This window comes from Lepus europaeus, chromosome 21 (assembly GCF_033115175.1).
Source record: "Lepus europaeus isolate LE1 chromosome 21, mLepTim1.pri, whole genome shotgun sequence".
NCBI lineage: Eukaryota > Metazoa > Chordata > Mammalia > Lagomorpha > Leporidae > Lepus > Lepus europaeus.
The window spans coordinates 443,673-468,302 of record NC_084847.1 but is presented as its reverse complement, the minus strand read 5'-3'; the positions used below and the strand labels follow the sequence as shown (position 1 = coordinate 468,302).

Sequence of the window (24,630 nt, the reverse complement as noted above, 5' to 3'; positions counted from 1 at the left end):
GGTGGGCTGCCAGCCAGCCTGCCGCGCCCACCGTTGACAGAATACACAAGTCAGCAGGATGCCCAGACACACAGAGGGACACAGACATTTACCAAGTGTGTGCCTAAGCAGAGACAGTCTCAAAAGGGAACACGGCTTCCCAGACGCTCCAAACCACAGCGAGGATGCTCTTCCCTCGTGTTCCTGGGAAATTCAAGGGCTGTTCAAACTGCAGGGCCTTCACCATCTCGTTGCAAGGGGCTGGGTCCTCCTCTCCACGCCATGCAGTCAGGCACACAGAGCCCTGCATACCAGAGTCGTGCCAGGTCCCCTCCCTCTGCCCACCACACTGAACTCCCAGGCAGCACCACAGTCCAGTCCTGTCTCACCTCTGTGGCCCCACCACGCCAGGGTCCCACACAGAGTGAGCACACCAAGTGCAGCTAACATGGGACCAGGGCAGGTGCTGTGGCCCAGCTGGTCCACTGGGACAGAACTTTGAGCAGCGACCTCTTGCTCCCAAGCAGCTAGAGGGGAGGGACGGTCTGTGCTGCCCCAAGGCACGGGGAACTAACACCTGGGGCAGCTGCTCAGAGCAGGACACCAAGGAAGAGAGAGGAACCCCACGATGGCCCCCAGCACCTGGAAACGACTCCACTTTACCAAAGAGCCAGGGGCCAGAGAACCAAGGAGAGGAGGAGCCTCAGGACCCAGCGGCTCAAGGCCAGTTCCGCTTCTTGGGCTTCAGTGAGCAGCTGAGGCCTGACCAAGGCTGGCAGCTGCCACTCTGCCTTCTCACAGCCCCCAGGGCTCAGGTACATCTGATGCAGCTTGTAAAGAAAACCTCTCGTGTGCAGCCACCCTACTCCCCAGCCTCTGACCCCTCCCCACACAGGGCACAGTCACCACGCTCTGTCCTCCATGACTGTGACCGCCCCAGCTACGGTGAGAGAGCAAGGGACCGCAATGACAGGAGACGCCACTCCACCACAACAAACCTGGACGCGGATTCTCCCAGGCCCCGGCCAGGGAGCTGCATTTGAGCAGATACTCACCAACCTCCTGCAACAGCCGAGACCACCTCACAGCCCTGAGCCCACCAACCACAGTGACCCTGCACGGGGTGGGAGAGGAGCCCTCTTCCCTTCCTCTAGGCTGAGATGAAAACACTTGCCTCATAGGTGACGAAGTCATCGAACTCGACGGGGCAGGCAGAGGGCTCTCCGTCCTGGGCAGGGGGCACACCGCACAGCTGTCCATCGCGATCTGCAGGGAGAAGACCTGGCGCTCAGCAGGCCACCCACAGCCACCACAGTGAGGTCAAGGGCAAAGCCATGAGACTGCAGTGTGCGGGGTCTTTCTGAAGGGCACATCGTGGGGCTGACGTGGGGGCTGGGACCCTGAGGGTCACGGGAACGAGTCCACTCACACTGTGAGAAACCCAGGGGAGGGGCTGGCGCAGTGGCACAGTGCCAGCATCCCACATGGTCGCCGGTTAGCGTCCCAGCTGCTCCACTTCCAATCCAGCTCGCTACTGAAGTCCTAGGAAAGCAGCAGCAGATGGTCCAGGTCTTTGGGCCCCTGCACCCACGTGGCAGGTCCAGATGAAGCTCCTGGCTCCTGGCTTTGGACTGGCCCAGCTCAGCCATTGCAGCCATTTTGGGAAGTAGACCAGCGGGTGAAAAGCTCTCTCCCTGTACCTCGTTCTCGAACTCTTTCAAATAAATTTTAAAAAATTAAAAAAGAAAGAAAGGAAAGGAAAAAAGAAAGAAACGAAACGAAATCCAGGGGAAAGAAAGCTGCATCGCCCGTGACAACAGTGCTCTGCTCCAGAATCCTGAGTGGGTGGTACAGAGGTAGAATGATACTTTTTATTTCTTAAAAGATCCAAAGAGCATTGTAAAAGAAAAGAGCCTGATGGCCGGCACTGCGGCTCACTAGGCTAATCCTCCGCCTTGCGGCGCCGGCACACCGGGTTCTAGTCCCGGTTGGGGCACCGATCCTGTCCCGGTTGCCCCTCTTCCAGGCCAGCTCTCTGCTGTGGCCCGGGAGTGCAGTGGAGGATGCCCAAGTGCTTGGGCCCTGCACCCCATGGGAGACCAGAAGAAGCACCTGGCTCCTGCCATCGGATCAGCGCGGTGCGCCGGCCGCAGCGTGCCTACCGCGGCGGCCATTGGAGGGTGAACCAACGGCAAAAGGAAGACCTTTCTCTCTGTCTCTCTCTCACTGTCCACTCTGCCTGTCAAAAAAAAAAGAAAAGAGCCTGAGACACCAAGCTCTCTAAGGCTGCTAGGAGCAACCCAGATTTAGTTGTTTGTTTTGTTTTGTTTTGTTTTTTCCAATCGTTTACGTTTGGAGAGGTGCAGGTACAATGAAGCTTGTCCTGGCTGCTGCCTAGCCAGCTCGCCCACAGCACTGGCTCCAGGGCTCTGCTACGCCCATGGCTACAGAGCACACGGCAGGAGCACACTGCAAGGACGATGCTGGCCTTCCCCGGCTCCGGTGTTTACAGACGACGCACACACTGAACTTCACACAATCTAATCGAACACCTGCCGCTTATGCAAAGCACGGAGCAGCGCCTCTGAGAGCCACAGGGACAGCGGTGTCCCTGAGTGCTCCTGGAGCAGGCAGCACTGGGATCCTCCAGCAGGCCACACTGGCGCCGTGAACCTGGACAGCACCTGGAACGGGGCGCCCGTCACCACATCCCCAACCAGAACAAACCCGGGACAGCAGGAACAGCCCTCTTGGCGGATCCTCACCACGGGGCAGAGGCAGACACCCGCTGCTCCCTTCTGTTTCCAAAGCTTCCTCTCCGCTGAAGCGGGATTTCCCGTGGCACGTGCACACAGGGACTGGTCATGCAGGAATTACAGGTGACTGTCCGTTCAGGATGCCTGCGGTCAGGACCCCCACACCAAAGTCCTCCCGGGTACTTCTGCTGCTGCTGGACCTCTGAGTCAATGAGGGAGTGTCTGAGTGTGGCCAGGGTTGGCACCCAACGAGCAGGCTGGAGTCCCTGCCTCAGTCCCTGTGGGTTTTAGTGCAGGTGAAACGCAGAACTATTTATGCCTTTTTGGAATGGGAGGGCGGGCTCTGGACAGAACTTTGGGTTCTGGGGCCGGCGCCGTGACTCAACAGGCTAATCCTCTACCTTGCGGCGCCGGCACACCGGGTTCTAGTCCCGGTCGGGGCGCTGGATTCTATCCTGGTTACCCCTCTTCCAGGCCAGCTCTCTGCTATGGCCCGGGAAGGCAGTGGAGGATGGCCCAAGTCCTTGGGCCCTGCACCCCATGGGAGACCAGGAGAAACACCTGGCTCCTGGCTTCGGATCAGCACGATGCGCCAGCTACAGCGCCAGCCGCGGCGGCCATGGGAGAGTGAACTAACGGCAAAAGGAAGACCTTTCTCTCTGTCTCTCTCTTTCTCTGTCCACTCTGCCTGTCCAAAAAAAAAAAAAAAGAAAAGAAAAGAAAAGAAAAAGAAAAAAAAAAAGAACTTTGAGTCCTGGAGCAAGGGAGTTAGGAGAACTAGAGATCCCAGCGTAGTCAGAGACTGAAACACTTTGGTTTTTGCTTTTTAAAGGCTTTTATGTATTTACTTGGGAAGTCAGAGTTACAGACAGAGTGAGAGACAGACAATGGTATCTTGTATCTGCTGGTTCACTACCCAGATGGTCATAATGGCCGGGGCTGGGCCAGGCCAAAGCCAGGAGGGTCATCCAGGTGTCCCACGTGGGTGGCAGGGACCCAAACACTTGGGCCATCCTCCACTGCTTTTCCCAGGAAATGAGCAGGGAGCTGGATCAGAAGTGGAGCAGCTGGGACCCAGATCAGCGCCAGTATGGAATGCCGGCGTCACGGGTGGTGGCTTCACCTGCCACACCACCACAGTGGCCTCACAGCACACTAAATGAAAGGTTTGCCTGTCTGTCTCTGGCTGATTTTCCCGTCAGATGTCAATATTATTGTTGATATTTCCAAAACCCGAAATAAAACTCAAAAATTTCACAGCCATGAATTTCAGACACAGTGGACAAATGCTCACATTGTGGGGGAGGAGGACACTGGAGCATTGGTTAAGACACGGCTAGGGATGCCTGCAAGCCTACAACCCCATCAGAGTGCCTGCGTTTGTGTCCTGGCCCTGCTCCTGACTGTAGGGTCCCGCGAATGTGCACACTTGGAGGAAGCAGGTGATGGCTCAAGCACGTGGGATCTACCACACATGGGGAAATCTGGATTAAGTTCCTGGCTCCTGGCTTCAAGCTGGTCTAGCCCCAGTGGCTGTGGGCATTTGGGGAGGGAACCAGCGGGTGGGAGCTGCCTGTCTTCCTTCACCTCTCAAAAAATAAAAGCTATGAAAAGAAAGAAGAAAGATTCTGGAGGTGGTGGTGGGCAGTCTTGCCCTGCATCACAGAGATGTGAACGCGGTTTGCATTTTTATCTTCTGGATGGGAACTAAATGTAATTCATAAATTAGTTTTCTATTTTCAATTAACTGGAAACTTTTCACGTGCACTTGATCTCCTCTGCCCAGAGCCAGAGCTGTATGAGCTAGGGTGCAGGCCTGCTTGTAGCAGCTCCCTCCCTACCTCACTGCACACCTGATGCAGCCGCTGCCCTGCAAGCCGGCTCAGCACGGACGCAGGGGCCTGACGCAGAGCCAGGTGTCCGCAGCCACGGCAGCACACGTGCAACCTGAGGAGCACAGCGGGCAGTGGTGGAGTCTGCGCTGAGCCCCTGTCGGAGCACCCGGCTAGACGCCTCTCTCCAGCTCCCGAGTCAAGCCTCCTGCTGGCGCAGACCCCAGGAGGCAGCTCCAATGCCTGAAGTGACTGGATTACAGACACCCGTGGGGGAGACTTGGACTCGGGCCCCAGCTACTGGGGACTCTTGGGCAGTGAACCAGCAAACAGGAGTCTGCACTCTCTCTCTCTCCCTCTCAAGTCAAACACACGTATTTGTGTATGTCCACATGCAGTCCTAGGTACGGGGCAGGCACACCCACTGGGCTCCTCTGGCACTTTCTTGGCCACACCCAGTGCTGCATCACCTTGTAGCCCCACTGCCCAACTGCTCTAAGAGGTGGTCCAGCCAAGCTGGCGCTGAGATTGAGGGGCCACCCCGATAGTCTCCCCAGAAGCCAGAACTGTCAGGCCTGCCTCCCACAGAGAAGGCCAAGTCCTCCCAATGGCACCCACAGCCCAGCTGTACCTCTGCTGCCCGCACCTCCATTCCTGGGCTAGGCACAGCTCTGCCTCCCAACACCCCAGCTGGATGCTGCCTCTCTCCCACCCAACCCTGCTGCTTCCTCTAGAAAGCCGGATCCAAGCGGCAGGGCGAGTGTGTGGTTCACAGTCCACAGCCTGCCAACCAAGGGCCCTGCCCACCCACTGTCCAGCTCAGATCCTCTCTGCCTCCCTGCCCAGAGCCCCCCCCCACCACGTGGCCAACTGGTAAACCACCTCCCAGGGTCCAGGGTCTGCTCTGCAAAGGCTGAGCTCACGGAGTACCTCCTGCAATCAGATGGCATCAGGTGATCCTGGGAACCCTTCTATTCCAGAAAGTTCTTCCAGCAAATACACACAGCCCCACTTCCCGGAACATCCATGCTAACTCTGGGAATGGCTGGGAGCGGTTTCTTCTCAATTAAATCAAAGTGAAAACAAGACCACAGGGCCCAGCACCATGGCTCACGTGGTTAATCCTCTGCCTGCGGCGCCAGCATCCCACATGGGCGCCAGGTTCTGTCCTGGCTGCTCCTCTTCCAGTCCAGCTCTCTGGTGTGGCCCGGGAAGGCAGTGGAGGATGGCCCAAGTGCTTGGGCCCTGCACCCACATGGGAGACCAGGAGGAAGCACCTGGCTCCTGGCTTTAGATCAGCGCAGTGCCGGCCATAGCAGCCATTTAGGGGGTGAACCAACGGAAGGAAGACCTTTCTCTCTGTCTCTCTCTCTCTGTAACTCTACCTGTCAAATAAATAAATAAATCTTTATAAAAAAAAAAAAAGAAAGAAAGAAAAGAAAACAGGACCACAAAGATGCAAGAATTATGAGATTAAAAACCACCCCATGAGGCTACGCGTAGGCGGTGGGGGTATTGTGACTCGGAGGGTCCAAGCTGCACCTCAACTCAGTCCCGGAAGACACCTGCCGCTTGCTCCCCCATGGTCGCCATGCTTCGCAATCAGGAAGAGCACTGAGGGAGGTGCAGAGCGCCAGCACCCCCCCCCCCCCCCAGACAGGCTGGACTTCCAGGCCCTGCACTTCCAGACCCAGGCCAGAAGGTGGCTCCACCACAGGGAGGCAGGGAGGGAATGCTGGGTCCAAACAAGAGAGCCCTGGCCAGCTCATGGTGACAGCCACAAAACCCTTCCCAAACCTGTGTGTCATTCCTTAGGAAGGGGACACAGCCCAGGCAAAGGTGAGGACAGGAAAGGGATGGAGTTCAGGAGGAGGCCGACCTCAGCAATCAAGGCAAACGGCTGGTCGCCCAAGAAAAGCAGGAACTGACAGGCCATTCTCTAATGACCATTTCTCTGAGATGGATGGGTATCGACACACTACTAAACTGCCCCATGAGACAGCCCTGGGTCAGCAGTGGGCAACCCCTCTTGACAGAAAACCTGGCCCCACAGAGAGGGACCGTGGGCAGCAGGCTAGACAGCTTTATCACACGACTGTAGGCCTCGACCACCCCAGGGCACAAGTGTTCTGAGAGGGTGTGCTAACTGGGCTAGGAACCCCTACACCTGCAACTATCCCAGTTCTCATGAACTGACCCGAGACCAGACCAGCTGCCAGCTCAGCGGCAGAACCCTGTCTCCGGCTGTCTGTGTCCTGGGGTCCTCTCGGCCCACACCCTGCCCCACGGGCCCCTGCTCCATCTTGCCGTGACTATGCAGAAAGAGCTGAGTATGTCAACATCCCAAATCCAAGCAAACGTTTTGGCTCTCCCTAAACAGCCAGTGCACGGCCCACAGCTCAGGGACATCACCTGCCCTCCAGAGCTCCTTCCAGCCAGAGCTGGGAGCGGGAACACATCCTGCCACTTCGGAAGCACAGCTGGGCACTGCGAGCGGCCAGGATGTTGACACCTAGGGAAACAAGTAACCTCCTGAACAAATAACGGCCTGTTTTCATGCAAAATGCATGGAAATGGGGTCAGTGTCATCACTCAGTGGGTCAAGGCACAGCCGACACCATCAGCATCTCACATGAGCGCCAGTTTGAGGCCCAGCTCCTTCATTTCCAATCCATCTCCCTGCTTGGGTCCCTGCACCCACGTGGGACACTGAAGAGTTCCAGGCTCCTGGCTTCAGCCTGGCTCAGTCCTGGCTGTTGAGGTCATTTGGGGAGTGAACCAGAGGATGAAAGACACCCCCCCCCCCGCCTCTGTCTCTCCCTCTCTCTATAACTCTGCCTTTCAAACAGATATTTTTTTAAGCATGCACAGAGTTACAGTACCGTCAAACGTTTCTTCATACACCCAGCACGCGTGGGGAGCGGGCCACGCTGCTGGGGACGTGTGCCTGGTCAGTCTCCCTCCAGGCTCACTCTCACCTCCCGCTGTTTCTGCACAGTTCCCACGTGCTCCTCACCGCTCTACAGGTGCTTGGCAAACACCTTGCCCCACCTGCCCTCTCCCCATCTTCCACAACAGTTATGTCACAATGTTTGGTTATATAAATATTCCACTTGGTTCTTATGACTGTAAAATGTTGCCCACTACTGGGCCCAGCCCTATTCCCTCTTATTCCACTTCTTATTGTTCCTGGAAATGGCCTTTGCTTCAAGTGTCTTGTGCTTGACTTCCACGTACCCGTCACACTTCCAGGGTGCTGAGGAAGGGCACAGCCAGCTCTGGGGGTCCCCAGGGTTGGTATTATGAGTTTGAGGTAGTCCTATTTGTTTTGTTTTGGTTTCTTTTTTCGGGGGCAGGGGAGGGTTAAGATTTATTTATTTGAAAGTCAGAATTACACAGAGAGAGAAGGAGGCACAGAGAAAGAGCAAAATTAACAAAGGCAAAATTAAAACAAATGGGGGGCGGTGTTGTGGTGTAGTGGGTAAAGCTGCCACCTGCAGTGCCGGCATCCCATATGGGCACTGGTTCGAGTCCCGGCTGCTCCACTTCCCATTCAGCTCTCTGCTATGGCCTGGGAAAGCAGTGGGAGATAGTCTAAGTCCTTGGGCCCCTGCACCCACATGAGAGACCCAGAAGAAGCCCCTGGCTCCTGGCTTTGGATCGGCATAGCTCTAGCCGTTGCGGCCAACTGGGGAGTGAACCAGCGGATAGAAGACCTCATTGTCTCTCTCTGCCTCAACCTGTCTATAACTCTTTCAAATAAATAAATATTTAAAAATAATTTTTGCCGGCGCCATGGCTCAACAGACTAATCCTCTATCTAGTGGCGCTGGCACACCGGGTTCTAGTCCCGGTCGGGGCGCCAGATTCTGTCCCGGTTGCCCCTCTTCCAGGCCAGCTCTCTGCTGTGGCCCGGGAGTGCAGTGGAGGATGGCACAGGTCCTTGGGCCCTGCACCCCCTGGGAGACCAGGAGAAGCACCTGGCTCCTGCCTTCGGATCAGTGCGGTAGGCCGGCCGCATCGCGCCGGCCGTGGCAGCCATTGGAGGGTGAACCAACAGCAAAGGAAGACCTTTCTCTCTGTCTCTCTCTCACTGTCCACTCTGCCTGTCAAAAATAAAAATAATAATAATAATAATAATTTTTAAAAAGAGTTATTCACTTATTTGAAAGGCGGAGTTACAGAGAGACAGAGAAGAAAGAAATCTTCCATCTGCTGATTCGCTCCCCAAACAGTAGCAACGGTCAGAGCTCGGCCGATCTAAAGCCAGGAGCAAGGAGTTTCTTCTGAGTCTCCCACGTGGGTGCAGGGACCCAAATACTTGGGCCATCTTCTGCTACTTTCCCAGGAGCATTAGCAGGGAGCTGGGTCAAAAACAGAGCAGCCAGGACTTGAACGGGCATCCATACGGGATGCCGGCACTACAGATGGCAGCTTAACCTACGGCACCACAGCGCTGGTTCCTCAGGTCTTTGATCCATCTTGAATTGATTTTGGTACATGGTGAGACGTATGGATCTAATTTCACTCTTCTACATATTTACATCCAGTTTTGCCAGCACCATTTGTTGAAGAGATCATCCTTACTTCGTGGCATGGTTTGGGCACTTTTGTCAAAAACGAGTTGACTGTATGTGCGTGGATTACCTTCTGTTCTGCCCCACTGGCCGACGTATCGGTTTTTATGCCAGTACCAAGCTGTCTCAGCTACTCCAGCTTTGTCGCATGCCTGGAGTCAGGACTGTGAGGGCTCCAGCTTGATTTTCCTTGCTCAAGACAGCTTTAGCTTTGCGGGGTCTTTTGTGATTCCATATGAATTTTAGGATTTTCTACTCCATAAACAATATCATTGGTATTTTGGTAGGGAATGCATTGAATCTGTAGATTGCTTTAGATAGATTTCTGCTTTGTGAGTTCACCATTAGCATCTAAAAAAGCTAATGAATTTCATGTTTATTTTGTAACCTACAACTTCACTGACGTGGCTTATCAATTCCAGCAGCTTTCAGGCAGAATGTTAGGTTTTCCACGTGGAGCATCATGGCATCTGCAAACCTGGCTAATCTGACTTCCTCTCTTCCGATTTAGCTCTTCCTCCTCCCGACACTCCTGCTAACGTACCGCACAGCAGCGGTGAACGTGGACACCCTGGTCTTGTTCCAGATCTCAGGAGGATGCTTCCAGTTTTGTCTCATGCAGCATGAGACCGGCTGTTGGCGTGTCACGTGCAGCCTTTAGAACTCTGGGGAATGTTCCCTCGTTCCCTAATCTGTAGAGCTTTTACCATGAAGAGGGGCCTCCTCGGCACCGAGAGGACCAGGCAGCTCCGACCCGGCATTCACTGCACTGGTCGTGAGGTGTGCTCTTCTGCTGCGGTTTCAGGTGAAATTTGCTAGTATTTTGCTGGGAATCTTCGCATCTTGCTCACTAAGGATACATCAAAGGCATCTGGGCTCAACTCCCAGAGCCGGCGCCCAAGTCCAGGTCTCTGCCAACGCAGACTCTGGGAGGCAGCAGCGGTGGCTCAAGCTCTTGGGCCCCTGCCTCTCCGTGGCAGACTCAGATCAAAATCCTGGTTCCCAGCGCCAGCCCATCCTGGTCCCAGCCACTGAAGGTATCGGGGCAGTGAACCGGCAGATGGGAGCGTGCTCTGTCTCTCACATACATTAAAAAAGGAAGAAAAAAAACATCTACAAACAAATGTATAAATCTTGATAAGGACTGATATGCACACTAAACTATTAGGGAGAAGTACACAAGAGTACACTGAATAGAAATGCATCCCATTAAAACAATGGATTGGCAGGTAGAGGATGGTCATGTGAGGAAAGAGATACAGCCACGTGCTTCCTGTAGAACAGGGGCAGTAAATACACATAGACACTTCTAAAAGTTCATGGAAAAATCTAATTAAAAAGTAAGCTTATTTTGATGCAAACTTTTTTTTAAGATTTATTTATTTGAAAGACAGAGTTACAGTGAGAGGTAGAGACAGAAAGAGAGGTCTTCTATCTGCTGGTTCACTCCCCAAATGGCCACAATGGCCAGAGCCACACCGAACCAAACCAGGGGTCAGGAGCTTCTTCCGGGTCTCTCACGTGGGTGCAGGGGCCCAAGGACTTGGGCCATCTTCTACTGCTTTCCCAGGCCACAGCAGAGAGCCGGACAGGAAGTGGAGCAGCCGGGTCTTGAACCAGCACCCATATGGGATGCCGGTGCTTTAGGCCAGGACGTTAACCCACTGCGCCACAGCGCCAGCCCCCACCCCCTATTTTTTAACATTTATTTATGTGAGAGGCAGAGGCCCCACCCACTGGTTGAGCTCCTAGGTGCCTACAATGGCCAGGAACGGACTTGGGACAGTGCTAGGAAGTGAGAAAATAAGCGCGTTCTCCCACAGGAGCGAGAGCCCAAGTCCTTCAGCCATCCCTGCTGCCTCCCAAGGCGCGCCCGGCACCAGCCGGCACGCCCACGCCCACGCCCACGCCGGACGCAGGCCTCTTCACCACTGCCACTCCAGCAGCTTTCTGGAGATCCCTCCTGGCCCAATTTCAAAATTTCTGCACCAAAATAAACGTACCTCTTTAAAACACACATTGGTTTTTCAGAAGTTAGAGTTAAAGAGAGAGGGAGAGAGGGCAAGACAGATCTTCCATCCACCAGTTCACTCCCCAAAATAGCTGCAACAGTCAGGAGAGGCAGAGAGAGACAGAGACAGAGAGAGAGACAGAGAGAGAGAGAGAGAGGTCTTCTGTCTGCTGGTTCACTCCCCAAATGGCCACAACGGCTGGAGCTGCACAGATCCGAAGCCAGGAGCCAGGAGATTCTTCCAGGTCTCCCATGCGAGTGCTGGGGCCCACGGACTTGGGCCATCTTCTACTGCTTTCCCAGGCCACAGCAGAGAGCTGGATCGGAAGTGGAGCAGCCAGGACTCGAACCTGCGCCCATATGGGATGCCAGCACTGCAGGCGGCGACTTTACCTATTAAGCCACACTGCCGGCCCCATAATTTTTTCAATATTTATGCTTGATTTTTTTTTTTTTTTGGACAGGCAGAGTGGACAGTGAGAGAGAGAGACAGAGAGAAAGGTCTTCCTTTGCCGTTGGTTCACCCTCCAATGGCCACCACGGCCGGCGCGATGCGGCCGGCCCACCGCACTGATCCGAAGGCAGGAGCCAGGTGCTTCTCCTGGTCTCCCATGGGGTGCAGGGCCCAAGCACTTGGGCCACCCTCCACTGCACTCCTGGGCCTCAGCAGAGAGCTGGCCTGGAAGAGGGGCAACCGGGACAGAATCCGGCGCCCCGACCGGGACTAGAACCCGGTGTGCCGACGCCGCAGGCAGAGGATTAGCCTGTTGAGCCGCGGCGCCGGCTATGCGCGACATTTGTTATCATGAAACCTTCAGGTAAAGGGACTTTCTAACGTATGGAGGAGTAGTTCAGCCACCTGGAAGACAGGCTGTGAGAATCAATAGGCAAGAAAGGACGTGATCTTAAAACCTGAAATGTTCTAGGGGCTTTAAAGGCGGGAGGGTATTGAGCTCGGAGGGGCAGAGGACGGGAGAGAGCCGGTGCAGAGCGGGACAACTGACCTCCGTTCCTGATGGCCGTGATCCCGTGGTAGAAGTCTGCGAAACTCATCACACCGAGCCCACTGGGATCCAGGTACTGAGTTAAGTCCTTCACCTGCAATCAGCAAATGAAAACATGTTACCCAGGGTGTTTACGAAATCGAGGTGGGGCGCAGAGTGCACCTGACCTTTATGCCACACACAGAGGGCAGCCCGCGAGGTGCCGTGCCGAGAACAAGGAGACGCAGCACTGCTCAGGGGTACGTCTGCAATGAGTGCGTGTTAGGAACAAACCACACTTCATCAAAGCTCTCAGAACATAATCAAGAGACAGAAAGGGGTCAAGAGAAAGTGACAATATTGACATGAGGCAAACATGATTTGAACACACAGATAATCAAAGCCACTGAGAGAAAGATCAAAGCAAAAGCACAGGGCAGATCCAAAATAATATCTGAGCAAAGTTCCCAAAGCAAACATAGTTCTGGCCACATACGGAAAAAATACACAAGTACTTAATAAGCATACCAACTTCCAGCCCCACAAAGACTTAGATCTCCAAAACTCATTCAGCCAAATTCCTTAAACTTTAAAGAAAAAATTTTTTATTCTTTATAAAGCTATCTAAGAGTCAAGGGACAAAAACAAGAAAGCAAGGTAACAGAGGAGGCGGTAGGCTCCAAATACAAAGAACACAAAACGGAAGTGCTAACTGCCTGATACGCTATCTACATGTGATCGAGTACGGCAGGGTACTCAACGAGAAAGCACAACTCTTGCATGGAAATCAAAAAAATTTCAGGAAATTAAATTGGCCGGCGCCACAGCTCACTAGGCTGCCGGCACACTGGGTTCTAGTCCCAGTCGGGGATCCGGATTCTGTCCCGGTTGCCCCTCTTCCAGGCCAGCTCTCTGCCGTGGCCCGGGAGTGCAGTGGAGGATGGCCCAAGTGCTTGGGCCCTGCACCCCATGGGAGACCAGGAGAAGCACCTGGCTCCTGGCTTCGGATCAGCGCGGTGCGCCAGCCGCAGCGGCCATTGGGGGGGGGAACCAACGGAAAAGGAAGACCTTTCTCTTTGTCTCTCTCTCACTGTCCACTGTCAAAAAATAAAAAAATAAATAAAAATAAAAAAAGAGTAAAAAAATTACCTCTTAACTTTTTGGCACCAATGACAACAATATTTTTTTTTTTTTTTTTTTTTTTTTTTTTTTAAGATTTCTGAGTGCCACAGCGCCCGAGTCCGAGCTCCGCCGCAGCCACAGCCGTGGGCACTATGGCCTCCGGAGTTACAGTGAATGATGAAGTCCTCAAAGTTTTTAATGATATGAAAGTAAGGAAATCTTCTACACAAGAGGAGATCAAAAAAAGAAAGAAAGCAGTTCTCTTCTGTTTAAGCGAAGACAGAAGACAAATAATTGTAGAGGAAGCAAAGCAGATCTTGGTGGGTGACATTGGTGATTCTGTAGAGGACCCCTACACATCTTTTGTGAAGTTGCTACCTCTGAATGGTTGCCGGTATGCTTTGTACGATGCCACATACGAAACAGAAGAGTCTAAGAAAGAAGACCTAGTGTTTACATTCTGGGCTCCTGAAAGTGCACCTTTAAAAAGCAAGATGATTCATGCCAGCTCTAACGATGCCATTAAAGAGAAATTTACAGGGCAAGTGAATGGCAAGTGAATGGCTTGGGTGACATTAAGGACCAGTCAACACTGGGAGAGAAATTGGGAGGCAATGTAGTAGCTTCACTTGAAGGAAAACCACTATAAAATGACAGTCAAGTGCCACCTGATCTTAAGGAGCTTCCATTTCTCCAGCTCAGTCCACTGGAATAGTATTAGGGTTTTGTTTTTGTTTTTTCCCTTTTTTCCCCTTTCTACTGGGCCCTTCTAACACAATGAATGAAGGAGGCACCATTCCTTTAAGCAGCCTATCCGTGATTGCCATCAGACTGTTGAACGCAGTTACTTTACGGAGAACCCAAGGAAGCCTTCCCGTCTTACTTCAGCCGAAAGAACTGGTTAGATGCCTCCCTTGTAGCAAGCACTACAATGAGTGTGATTGTCAATGTGAATAGCTTAGAATACTGCAAAGGGTAAGCTAACTGAATGCCTTGAAAGTATTATCCACTGGTCAGACGGTCAACTTGTTTCGGTATTATTTATAGTTGCACTTGATTGCCAATCGGAGGCTTGAGCATTCACACGCCTCACCTGCCTTGGCCAACCTATTTGTGTGACATGGCAGCATGTGACATGTGACCTGGCAGCAGGATATAACCCTATGCATCAGAAGCACTTTTTCTGTAATGAGTTTAACCCCCCCAAAGGAATGCCAATCAAGTTTTGTTTTTTTTTTTTTTTTTTTTTTTTTTTTTGACAGGCAGAGTGGACAGTGAGAGAGAGAGACAGAGAGAAAGGTCTTCCTTTGCCGTTGGTTCACCCTCTAATGGCCGCCGCGGTAGCGCGCTGCGGCCGGCGCACCGCGCTGTTCCGATGGCAGGAGCCAGGTGCTTCTCCTGGTCTCCCATGGGGTGCAGGGCCCAAGCACTTGGGCCATCCTCCACTGCACTCCCGGGCCACGGCAGAGAGCTGGCCTGGAAGAGGGGCAACCGGGACAGGATCGGTGCCCCAACCGGGACTAGAACCCGGTGTGCCGGCGCGGAGGATTAGCCTGTTGAGCCACGGCGCCGGCGTGCCAATCAAGTTTTGATAACTGTGTCATCAATTTAGCCCAGTACCTCAGTGCTCATTCCTGTACCGGCATGCCTTCTTAAATGAAACAGCTATGATTAGTGCCTTTTTGTTTTCCACTGAGTGTACACTACTGAGTAAGTGTAGCAGTTTTATGTTTACCATGTGCGTCTTGCAACACTAAAGATATTCTGAATATCAGTCATGATGGCAATTTCTGTATAAAAGAGCCTTAAATGGAACATTGTTTTGAAATTAGACTCCCCACCCTCACAAAAATGGCCACGTTGCAATAAAAATTGTGGCATGTTAAAAAAAAAAAAAAAAGATTTCTTTTAGGAGCCAACATTGTGGCATAGTGGATTAAGCCACCGCCTGCATCCCATATGGGCACCAGTTCGAGTCCCAGCTGCTCCACTTTTGGTCTGGCTCTCTGCTATAGCTTGGGAAAGCAACAGAAGATGGCCCAGGTCCTTGAGCCCCTGCACCCACGTGGAAGACGCGGAAGAAGCTCCTGGCTGCTGGCTTCAGACCAGAATACTTACTGGAAAGTTTAAATATACACCTGAATGTAGCTGACTGGCACAAAGCTGCTGAAGGGCGGGTACTGCAAAGTCACATGCCAGTCTTTCTCCTGTTACACGGGTTTGATCCCCTCTATAACAAAAATAATTCTTTATGAAAGACGTATTTATTTATTTATTTGAAAGTCAGAATTACATAGAAAGAGAGAAGGAGAGACAGAGAGAGGTCTTCCATCTGCTGATTCACTACCCAAGTGTCCACAACAGCCAGGGCTGGGCCGGGGCTGGGCCAGGGCTGGGCCAGGAGCAGGGGCTCAAGCACTTGGGCCGTCTTCCGCTGCTTTCCCAGGCCACAGCAGGAGCTGATCAGGAGCAGCGGGACTTACACTGGGACCCATAAGGGATGCTGGTACTGCCGACAGTGGCTTAGCCCTAAGTGATGAAACAGCACAGGCCCCTGTACAGTGGAATTTTAGAGTAAGGGAGGAGGCACTGGGGTGCAGTGGGTCAAGCCAACAGCTGGGACACTCGCAAAACATGTCAGGGCAGCTGGGACTGAGTCCCACCTCCACTTCCTGCTAACATGCGTGGGAGCATCAGCTCATGGCCCACGCACTTAGGCTCCTGCCGCCTACATGGGAGATTCTGATGGAGTTCCTGGCTCCTGGTCTTGGCCTGGCACAGCACCGCCAGTCTCAGGTATGTGGAGAGTGAACCAGTGCTAGACTGTCACTCTGCCATTCAAATAAATAAATAAATAAAACTTTTAAAAAACAGTGAGGGGGGTGGCACTGTGGTGTAGTTGGTAAAGCTACCGCCTGCAGTGCCAGCATCCCATATGGGTGCTGATTCGAGTTCCGGCTGCTCCACTTCCCATCCAGCTCTCTGCTGTGGCCTGGGAAAGCAGTGGAGGATGGTCCAAGTCCTTGGGCCCCTGCATCTGTGTGGGAGACTGGGAAGAAGCTCTGGGCTCCTGCAGCTCCAGTCACTGTGGCCATTTGGGGAGTGAACAAGCAGATGGAAGGACCCCCCCACACACACACTTCTCTCACTGCCTCTCTGTAACTCTTTCAAATAAATCCTTAAAAAGAGAGAGAGAAAGAAAGACAACAACAGCACGGAAGAGAAAAACAAAGAGGGTAGGGCAGTGCATTTGGCCGGGGGATAGATGATTTTTTACCACAAAATGAAGAAAAGATCATTAAAGAGGCCTAGTAAGGTAGAGTGGGCTGGGTGAGCACATTAAAAGGTGCAGAATCGGCCGGCGCTGCGGCTCACTAGGCTAATCCTCCGCCTGCGGCGCTGGCACACCGGGTTCTAGTCCTGGTCAGGGTGCCAGATTCTGTCCCGGTTGCTCCTCTTCCAGTCCAGCTCTCTGCTGTGGCCGGGGAGTGCAGTGGAGGATGGCCAAGTGCTTGGGCCCTGCACCTGCATGGGAAACCAGGAAGAAGCACCTGGCTCCTGGCTTCGGATCGGTGCAGCGTGCCGGCCGTAGTGGCCATTTGGGGGGTGAACCAACGTAATGAAGACCTTTCTCTCTCACTGTCTAACTCTGCCTGTCAAAAAAATAAATAAATAAAACAAAATTTTTAAAAAGGTGCAGAACCATCAGGGATAATTCACAGCGGCCGCAGGTACTCCTCTTGGGCTACCCCACATGGTCACAGGTACTCCTCTTGGGCTACCCCACATGGTCACAGGTACTCCTCTTGGGCTACCCCACATGGTCACAGGTACTCCTCTTGGGCTACCCCACATGGTCGCAGGTACTCCTCTTGGGCTACCCCACATGGTCGCAGGTACTCCTCTTGGGCTACCCCACATGGTCGCAGGTACTCCTCTTGGGCTACCCCACATGGTCGCAGGTACTCCTCTTGGGCTACCCCACATGGTCGCAGGTACTCCTCTTGGGCTACCCCACATGGTCGCAGGTACTCCTCTTGGGCTACCCCACATGGTCGCAGGTACTCCTCTTGGGCTACCCCACATGGTCGCAGGTACTCCTCTTGGGCTACCCCACATGGTCGCAGGTACTCCTCTTGGGCTACCCCACATGGTCGCAGGTACTCCTCTTGGGCTACCCCACATGGTCGCAGGTACTCCTCTTGGGCTACCCCACATGGTCGCAGGTACTCCTCTTGGGCTACCCCACATGGTCGCAGGTACTCCTCTTGGGCTACCCCACATGGTCGCAGGTACTCCTCTTGGGCTACCCCACATGGTCGCAGGTACTCCTCTTGGGCTACCCCACATGGTCGCAGGTACTCCTCTTGGGCTACCCCACATGGGTGGGCTGACAGCTGCTGGCATGGCAGTGAGACATGGAGAAAGCTTCGGGAGGCCCTGTCCAGGACGGGAGGCAGATAAACCAGATCCAGTCCCTCGCCTGGGGGAGGCAAGAGCTGATGGAATAAGCAGGGTGTTGGCAGAGGGCGGGGCCAGGCCTGGGACGCCAAGGAGATGCCGTCACACGTGGGCACTGCTCACAGCATCGGCTCCTGTTCCTGACAGCAGTGCCTTTCCAGCTGTATCTGGAGGCCTCGAATCAGGCAAACAACAGGAAGATTAGGTCCTGAGGCTACACCGAGGCCAAAGAGAGGGGTTTCAGAGGTGCAACTGCACAGGTGGCGAGAGACACACAGCCCAGGAGAGAACAAGAATCCAGGCTGCTGCTCCCGGGTGGGACAGGATCACGGGAAGCCGGGCGTTAGGAGTCTTGGAGCTGAGCGTTGTGGCTCTGCCTGGGACACCTGAGTCCCACATCACAGAGCCAGATCAAGTCGTGGCCACCCTACTTCCAGTCCAGCTCCCTGGCAGGCAGCAGGTGATGGGGCCCTGTTCCCCACATGGGAAACCTGGATGGAGCTCCTCCCTTCTGGCTTCTACCAGGCCCAGCCCTGACCGTTGCAGACATCTAGGGAGTGAACCAGTGGATGACAGATGGACCTCTCTCTCTCTCTTTCCCCCAATTCTGCCTTGCAAATAAATAAAGCTCGGCCGGCGCTGTGGCTCAACAGGCTAATCCTCCACCTTGCGGCGCCGGCACACAGGGTTCTAGTCCCAGTTGGGGCGCCGGATTCTGTCCCGGTTGCCCCTCTTCCAGGCCAGCTCTCTGCTGTGGCCCGGGAGTGCACTGGAGGATGGCCCAAGTGCTTGGGCCCTGCACCCCATGGGAGACCAGGAGAAGCACCTGGCTCCTGCCTTGGGATCAGCGCGGTGCACTGGCCGCAGCAGCCATTGGAGGGTGAACCAATGGCAAAGGAAGACCTTTCTCTCTGTCCCTCTATCTCACTGTCCGCTCTGCCTGTCAAAAAAAAAAAAAGGCAAATAAATAAAGCTCAATAAAATAAAGAGAATGTCTTGCACCCCAGCTTGAGGGCCGACATCAATGAGATTTCCTCCTGGTCTTCGGGAGGCAGGGGAGTCACATAGGGAAAGGAGTGACCACTGAAATCCAGGGGAACCCAGTCCCACTGGGCAGAGCAGAAAGAAAAGCTAGAACCCAGCAGCGAGACGCAGCCGTCCTGAGGTTCAGAGTGAGAAATGCCAAGAGAGCTGTTGGCAAAGCTTGGGCACCACTGAGAAGCGACATGGAGAACCAGGGGCATCGCAGAAAGGAGACTCCAGGGAGCCAGGCCCCGGCACTCAGCCTGGATCACAAGCCCCACCCGCACAAGGTTCTCTGATCCCTCCCAGCAGCGAGGGGCCGCCTGTACCCAGACCCCCAGACCCCTCGCTCTGAGTGTCACTGGGCAGGGACGTCGTGTGAGCTGGTTCACAGCAGCAAGTGAGCCAGCAATCTCATCTCACAGAAATCTGTCCATCAGGAGCCTCTGGACACAAGGTCCATACTGGACACAAGGTCTGTACTAGACACAAGGCCCACACTGCTGGACACAAGGCCCACACTGCTGGATGCAAGGCCCACACTGCTGGACACAAGGTCCATGCTGGACACAAGGTCCATACTGGACACAAGGCCCACACTGCTGGACACAAGGTCCATACTGGACACAAGGTCCACACTGCTGGACACAAGGCCCACACTGCTGGACACAAGGTCCACACTGCTGGACACAAGGTCCATACTGCTGGACACAAGGTCCACACTGCTGGACACAAGGCCCGCACTGCTGGACACAAGGTCCATACTGCTGGACACAAGGCCCACACTGCTGGACACAAGGCCCACACTGCTGGACACAAGGCCCGCACTGCTGGACATAAGGTCCACACTGGACACAAGGCCCGCACTGCTGGACACAAGGTCCACACTGCTGGACACAAGGTCCGTACTGCTGGACACAAGGCCCGCACTGCTGGACACAAGGTCCGCACTGCTGGACACAAGGCCCGCACTGCTGGACACAAGGTCCGCACTGCTGGACACAAGGTCCGTACTGCTGGACACAAGGTCCGCACTGCTGGACACAAGGCCCGCACTGCTGGACACAAGGTCTGTACTGCTGGACACAAGGCCCGCACTGCTGGACACAAGGCCCACACTGCTGGACACAAGGCCCGCACTGCTGGACACAAGGCCCGCACTGCTGGACACAAGGCCCGCACTGCTGGACACAAGGTCTGTACTGCTGGACACAAGGTCTGTACTGCTGGACACAAGGCCCGCACTGCTGGACACAAGGCCCACACTGCTGGACGCAAGGTCCATACTGGACACAAGGCCCACACTGCTGGACACAAGGCCCACACTGCTGGACACAAGGTCTGTACTGCTGGACACAAGGCCCACACTGCTGGACGCAAGGTCCATAGTGGACACAAGGCCCACACTGCTGGACACAAGGCCCACACTGCTGGACACAAGGTATGCAGCAGTATGCCCAACCTCTAAGATCCCGGGGAATCTTCAGTCGAAACTGAAGCTCCTTGAAGAACAAAACGAACCAAGCTGGTCACTTGTTTATTAACCAAAGGCTTCTTAAAAAATCATTCACCAGGAGCAGGTCCTTTCATGCCACCCTGGTAGAACGATCAAGGGGGAAACAAAGGGCTTATTCTTTAAAAAATATTTGAAAGATTCACTTATTTATTTGAAAGGCAGAGTTACAGAGAGAGAAACAGGCAGAGAGATCTTCCATCCACTGGTTCACTCCCCAAACAGCCATAACAGCCAAGGCCAGGCCAGGTCAAAGCCAGGAGCCAGGAGCTTCCTCCAGGTCTCCCACGTGGGTGCAGGGGCCTAAGCACTTGGGCCATCTCCTGCTGCTTTCCCAGGCCACAGCAGAGAGCTGGAATGGAAGTGGAGCAGCTGAGAAATGAACTGGTGCCATACGGGATGCCACCACTGCTGATGGTGGCTTAACCCACTATGCCACAGCACCGGCTCCCCACCAAATTTTTTTTTTTTAATTTCCATTCATTTGAAAGGCACAGAGAGATCTTCCGTCTGCCAGTTCACTCAGCAAATGCCCACAGCAGCCTGGGCTGGCCCAGGCTGAAGCCAGGAGCCTGGAATTCCACCCCATGTCTCCCACAGGGTTGGCAGGGACCCAAGTACTTGAGCTGCCTTCCAGGGTACAATTAGCTAGAAGCCGCAATGGGAACCAGAGCTAGCACTGGAACCAGGCACTCAGACATGGGATGTGGACCACTGTGTTGGAAACTACGCCCTTGACCTACACTGCCTTGAGGCCTGAAGGCAGCTGACCTGGTATAGTTCTCGTCTCTCAAAGTGCTCCACAAGAGGCTCTCAGAAGAAACTGGTGACGCTGTCAGACAACCCACACTTCCTGCACAATCTGCAGGGCCAGAAAACCAAGCCGAGACACCACCAGGGCGGCCCCAGCGAGCCAGTCTGCCCCAGCAACCGGATGGAGTAGGCTTCAAAGGAGTCTGCTGTGCAACCAGCCACAGAGGGAGGCAGTCAGCTCCTAGTATTCCAATGGAAAACTTAACCAAAAGATGGCATTGCTGGAAGACAAGAAACCAGAATGAGAACTCTAGGCCCTCCTCAGAGCCATCACATTGCAGGGGCGGGCGCTTGGCGCAGCAGCGTCTTCCCACATCCCAAACAGCCCCTGGCTCAATGCGCAGTGACGGCCCTGCACCTAGGACCTCGGGACTCACGTGGAGACTCGGATGCGGTTTTTGGCTCCGGGCTTCAGCCTGGCCCAACCATGATGCTGAGGCTCTGAGGAGCAAACCAGCACATAGAAGATTTCTGTCGCTCTGCCTTTCAGTTGTAAGTAAAATTACCCAAAAAAATCACATTAAAACACTGCATTACGGTTTCACAGCAAAGCACCCTTCAAAGAGAAACGAAGCCTATTTCTGCATCATGTTGCAACTATCATAGTTTTTACAAAAAAAGTATAAGTTTTCTTTATTGTTACCACAAAGAAAATAAATCAGTAGCCTTTTAAGATACCTCAAGTTCACCTTAACGTATTTTTAGCTGTTATTTTGAGATAACTGTAGGCTTACCTGCAATTCTAAGAAAAAATGCAGAGAGACCCTGAGCGCCTGTTACCTTAGGATCACAGCCAGGAAACACACACTGGTGCAGAAGCTCCGACTCCCACCTCCAGTCACCTCCCTGCCGCTGCCCTCACCCCGCAGCCACCGCTTCGTCCTGCACTCCCGCTTCCTCAGTTCAATAGTGTCGCACAGAACGTCACATTCTGGGGCTGACGTCTTCACTCAACAGAATTCCCTGAAAAGTCACCCAGGCTGTTGCCTATATTAACACTTTTGTTCCTTTTCATTCCTGAGTAACGCTGCAAGGAAATAATATATTACAATTTCTATAACAATTCACCTGTGTAGGACATCTGGTGGTTACTTAAGTTGCTCTATATTTTTATGTGAAATTGCTGGGTCATATAGTAGTTGTGTGTCTAGGATTTCTTTTTTTTTTTAGGATTTATTTATTTGAAAGGCAGAAGTACAGAGAGAGAGGGAGAGGCAGAGGCCTTCCATCTGCTGGTTCACACCACAAATAGCTGCAAAGGCCACAGCTGGGCCGATCCAAAGCCAGGAGCCAGGAGCTTCTCCCAGTCTCCCACATAGGAGCAGGCATCCAAGTACTTGGGCCATCTTCCGTTGCTTTCCCAGGAACATTAGCAGGAATCTAAATTGGAAGTGGAGCAGCCAGGACTCAAACAGGTACCCATATGGGATGTCAGCAACAGAAGCAGCAGCTTTACCCACTATGCCACAGCGCTGGCCCGCATATCCAGTGTTTTTTTGTTTTTTTTTTTTTTTAAGATCTATTTATTTATTTGAGAGGCAGAGTTACAGAGGGAAGGAAAGACAGAGAGAGAGTGGTTTTCTATCTGCTGGTTCACTCCCCAAATGGCCACAATGACTAGAGCTGAGCAGATTCAAAGCCAGGAGCCAGGAGCTTATCTGGGTCTCTCACGTGGGTGCAGGGACCCAAGCACTTGGGCCATCTGCCACTGCTTTCTCAGGCCATTAGCAGGGAGCTGGATCAGAGCTGAGATTTGAACTGGTGCCCACACGGGATGTCAGCGCTGCAGTCGGAGGCTTAACCTACTATGCCATAGCGCCGGCCCCAGGCAGCTTCTTAAAGACTAGACACGGGAGGGGCCGGAGCTAGCGCAGCAGGTTGAGCCATTGCCTGTGGCACTGGCATTCCATTTGGGCACTAGCTGGAGTCCTGACTGTTCCACTCTTTTTTTTTTTTTTTTTTTTTTTTGGACAATGAGAAAGAGACAGAAAGGTCTTCCTTCCATTGGTTCACTCCCCAAATGGCCGCTATGGCCAACACTGCGCTGATCCGAAGCCAGGAGCCAGGAGCTTCTTCTGGGTCTCCCACGTGGGTGCAGGAACCCAAGCACTTGGGCCATCGTCCACTGCCCTCCCAGGCCACAGCAGAGAGCTGGACTGGAAGAGGAGTAACCGGGACTAGAACCGGCGCCAGCCCATATGGGATGCTGGCGCTGCAGGCGGAGGATTAACTAAGTGAGCCACAGCGCCGGCCCTGTTCCACTTCTGATCAGCGCTGTGATCACTTCTGTGATCACTTCTGATCTGCTAATGGCTTGGGAAAGCAGTGGAAGATGGCCCAAGTGCTTGAGTCCCTGCACCCACATGGGAGACCTGGAGGAAGCTCCTGACTCCTGGCTTCAGATCAGCACAGCTCTGGCTGTTGCAGTCAACTGGGGAATGAACCAACGGAGGGAAGACCTTTGTCTCTGTCTCTCCCTCTCACTGTCTATAACTAACTCTGATATAAAATCTTTTTAAAAATTAAAAAAAGCAGCAGCAGAGGAGCTGGGATTGGAACCAGGCACTCGGAGAGGCGTTCAGGGATCCCAAGCAGCAGCTTAACCCACTGAACCACACCTGCCCCGCAGAAACAGTGACACCAGGCAGCAGGTCCCTGGGGGATTCCTCCAGCTGCTCACAGGGGCTGGGTGCACAGAAAACAGCCACTCTCAACAGGCAGGTTCAGTCACCTAGACGTCACACGGAGACCTGAGGCTGCTCACCTTGCCTGACAGCACCTACGCTTTCCCCTAAAGGTGCCAACAAAGCAGCTGCACGTACACAACGCCTTTCCATGTTGCTCCCCGGGGACAGCCTAGCGATCCTGACCTGTACTATCCCTTGAACCCCCAACAACCACCTGATGAGACCAGCTCACAACCAAGTCACCAGGGCACTCTGGTCACAGACAACTACCTACCTTTGGCCCCAAAGTGTGTGTGCCAGTCTGCACCAAAACTCAAGACACCATTTCTTTTTTTTTTTTTTTTTGACAGGCAGAGTAGACAGTGAGAGAGACAGACAGAGAGAAAGGTCTTCCTTTTTCCGTTGGTTCACCCCCCAATGGCCGCTGCAGCTGGTGTGCTGCAGCCAGCACACTGCGCTGATCCGAAGCCAGGAGCCAGGTGATTCTCCTGGTCTCCCATGCGGGTGCAGGACCCAAGCACTTGGGCCATCCTCCACTGCCTTCCCGGGCCACAGCAGAGAGCTGGCCTGGAAGAGGGGCAACCGGGACAGAATCCGGAACTAGAACCTGGTGTGCCAGCGCCGCAGGCGAAGGATTAGCCTAGTGAGCCGCGTCGTCGGCCTCAAGACACCATTTCTAAAACCCTCACTTAGAATTCAGAGGAGGTGGGATGGAATTGTGGTACAGCAGGGTAACAACCACTTGGGATGCTCACGTTCCGTATCAGAGTACGGGTTCCAGTCCTAACTACTCCACTTCCAATCCGCTGAGGTGCCTGGGAAGCAACGGATGATGGCTCACGTCCTCGAGTTCCTGCCACTCACGCAGGAGAC

General features: G+C 53.7%; 1 protein-coding gene and 1 pseudogene across 1 annotated transcript in view; one reads left to right on the top strand and one right to left on the bottom strand.

Moving 5' to 3' along the window:
* RAB11FIP3 (RAB11 family interacting protein 3) overlaps positions 1-24,630 on the bottom strand; it is a 100,420-nt gene that overhangs the window by 47,502 nt on the left and 28,288 nt on the right. The window contains exons 2-3 of the mRNA XM_062180913.1: positions 12,160-12,253; positions 1,154-1,245 (exon numbers count right to left, since the gene is read on the bottom strand). Of these exons, the coding sequence (XP_062036897.1) occupies positions 1,154-1,245; positions 12,160-12,253 (186 nt within the window). The remainder of the gene's footprint in view (positions 1-1,153; positions 1,246-12,159; positions 12,254-24,630) is intronic.
* Positions 13,412-13,918, top strand: LOC133750768 (cofilin-2-like; annotated as a pseudogene).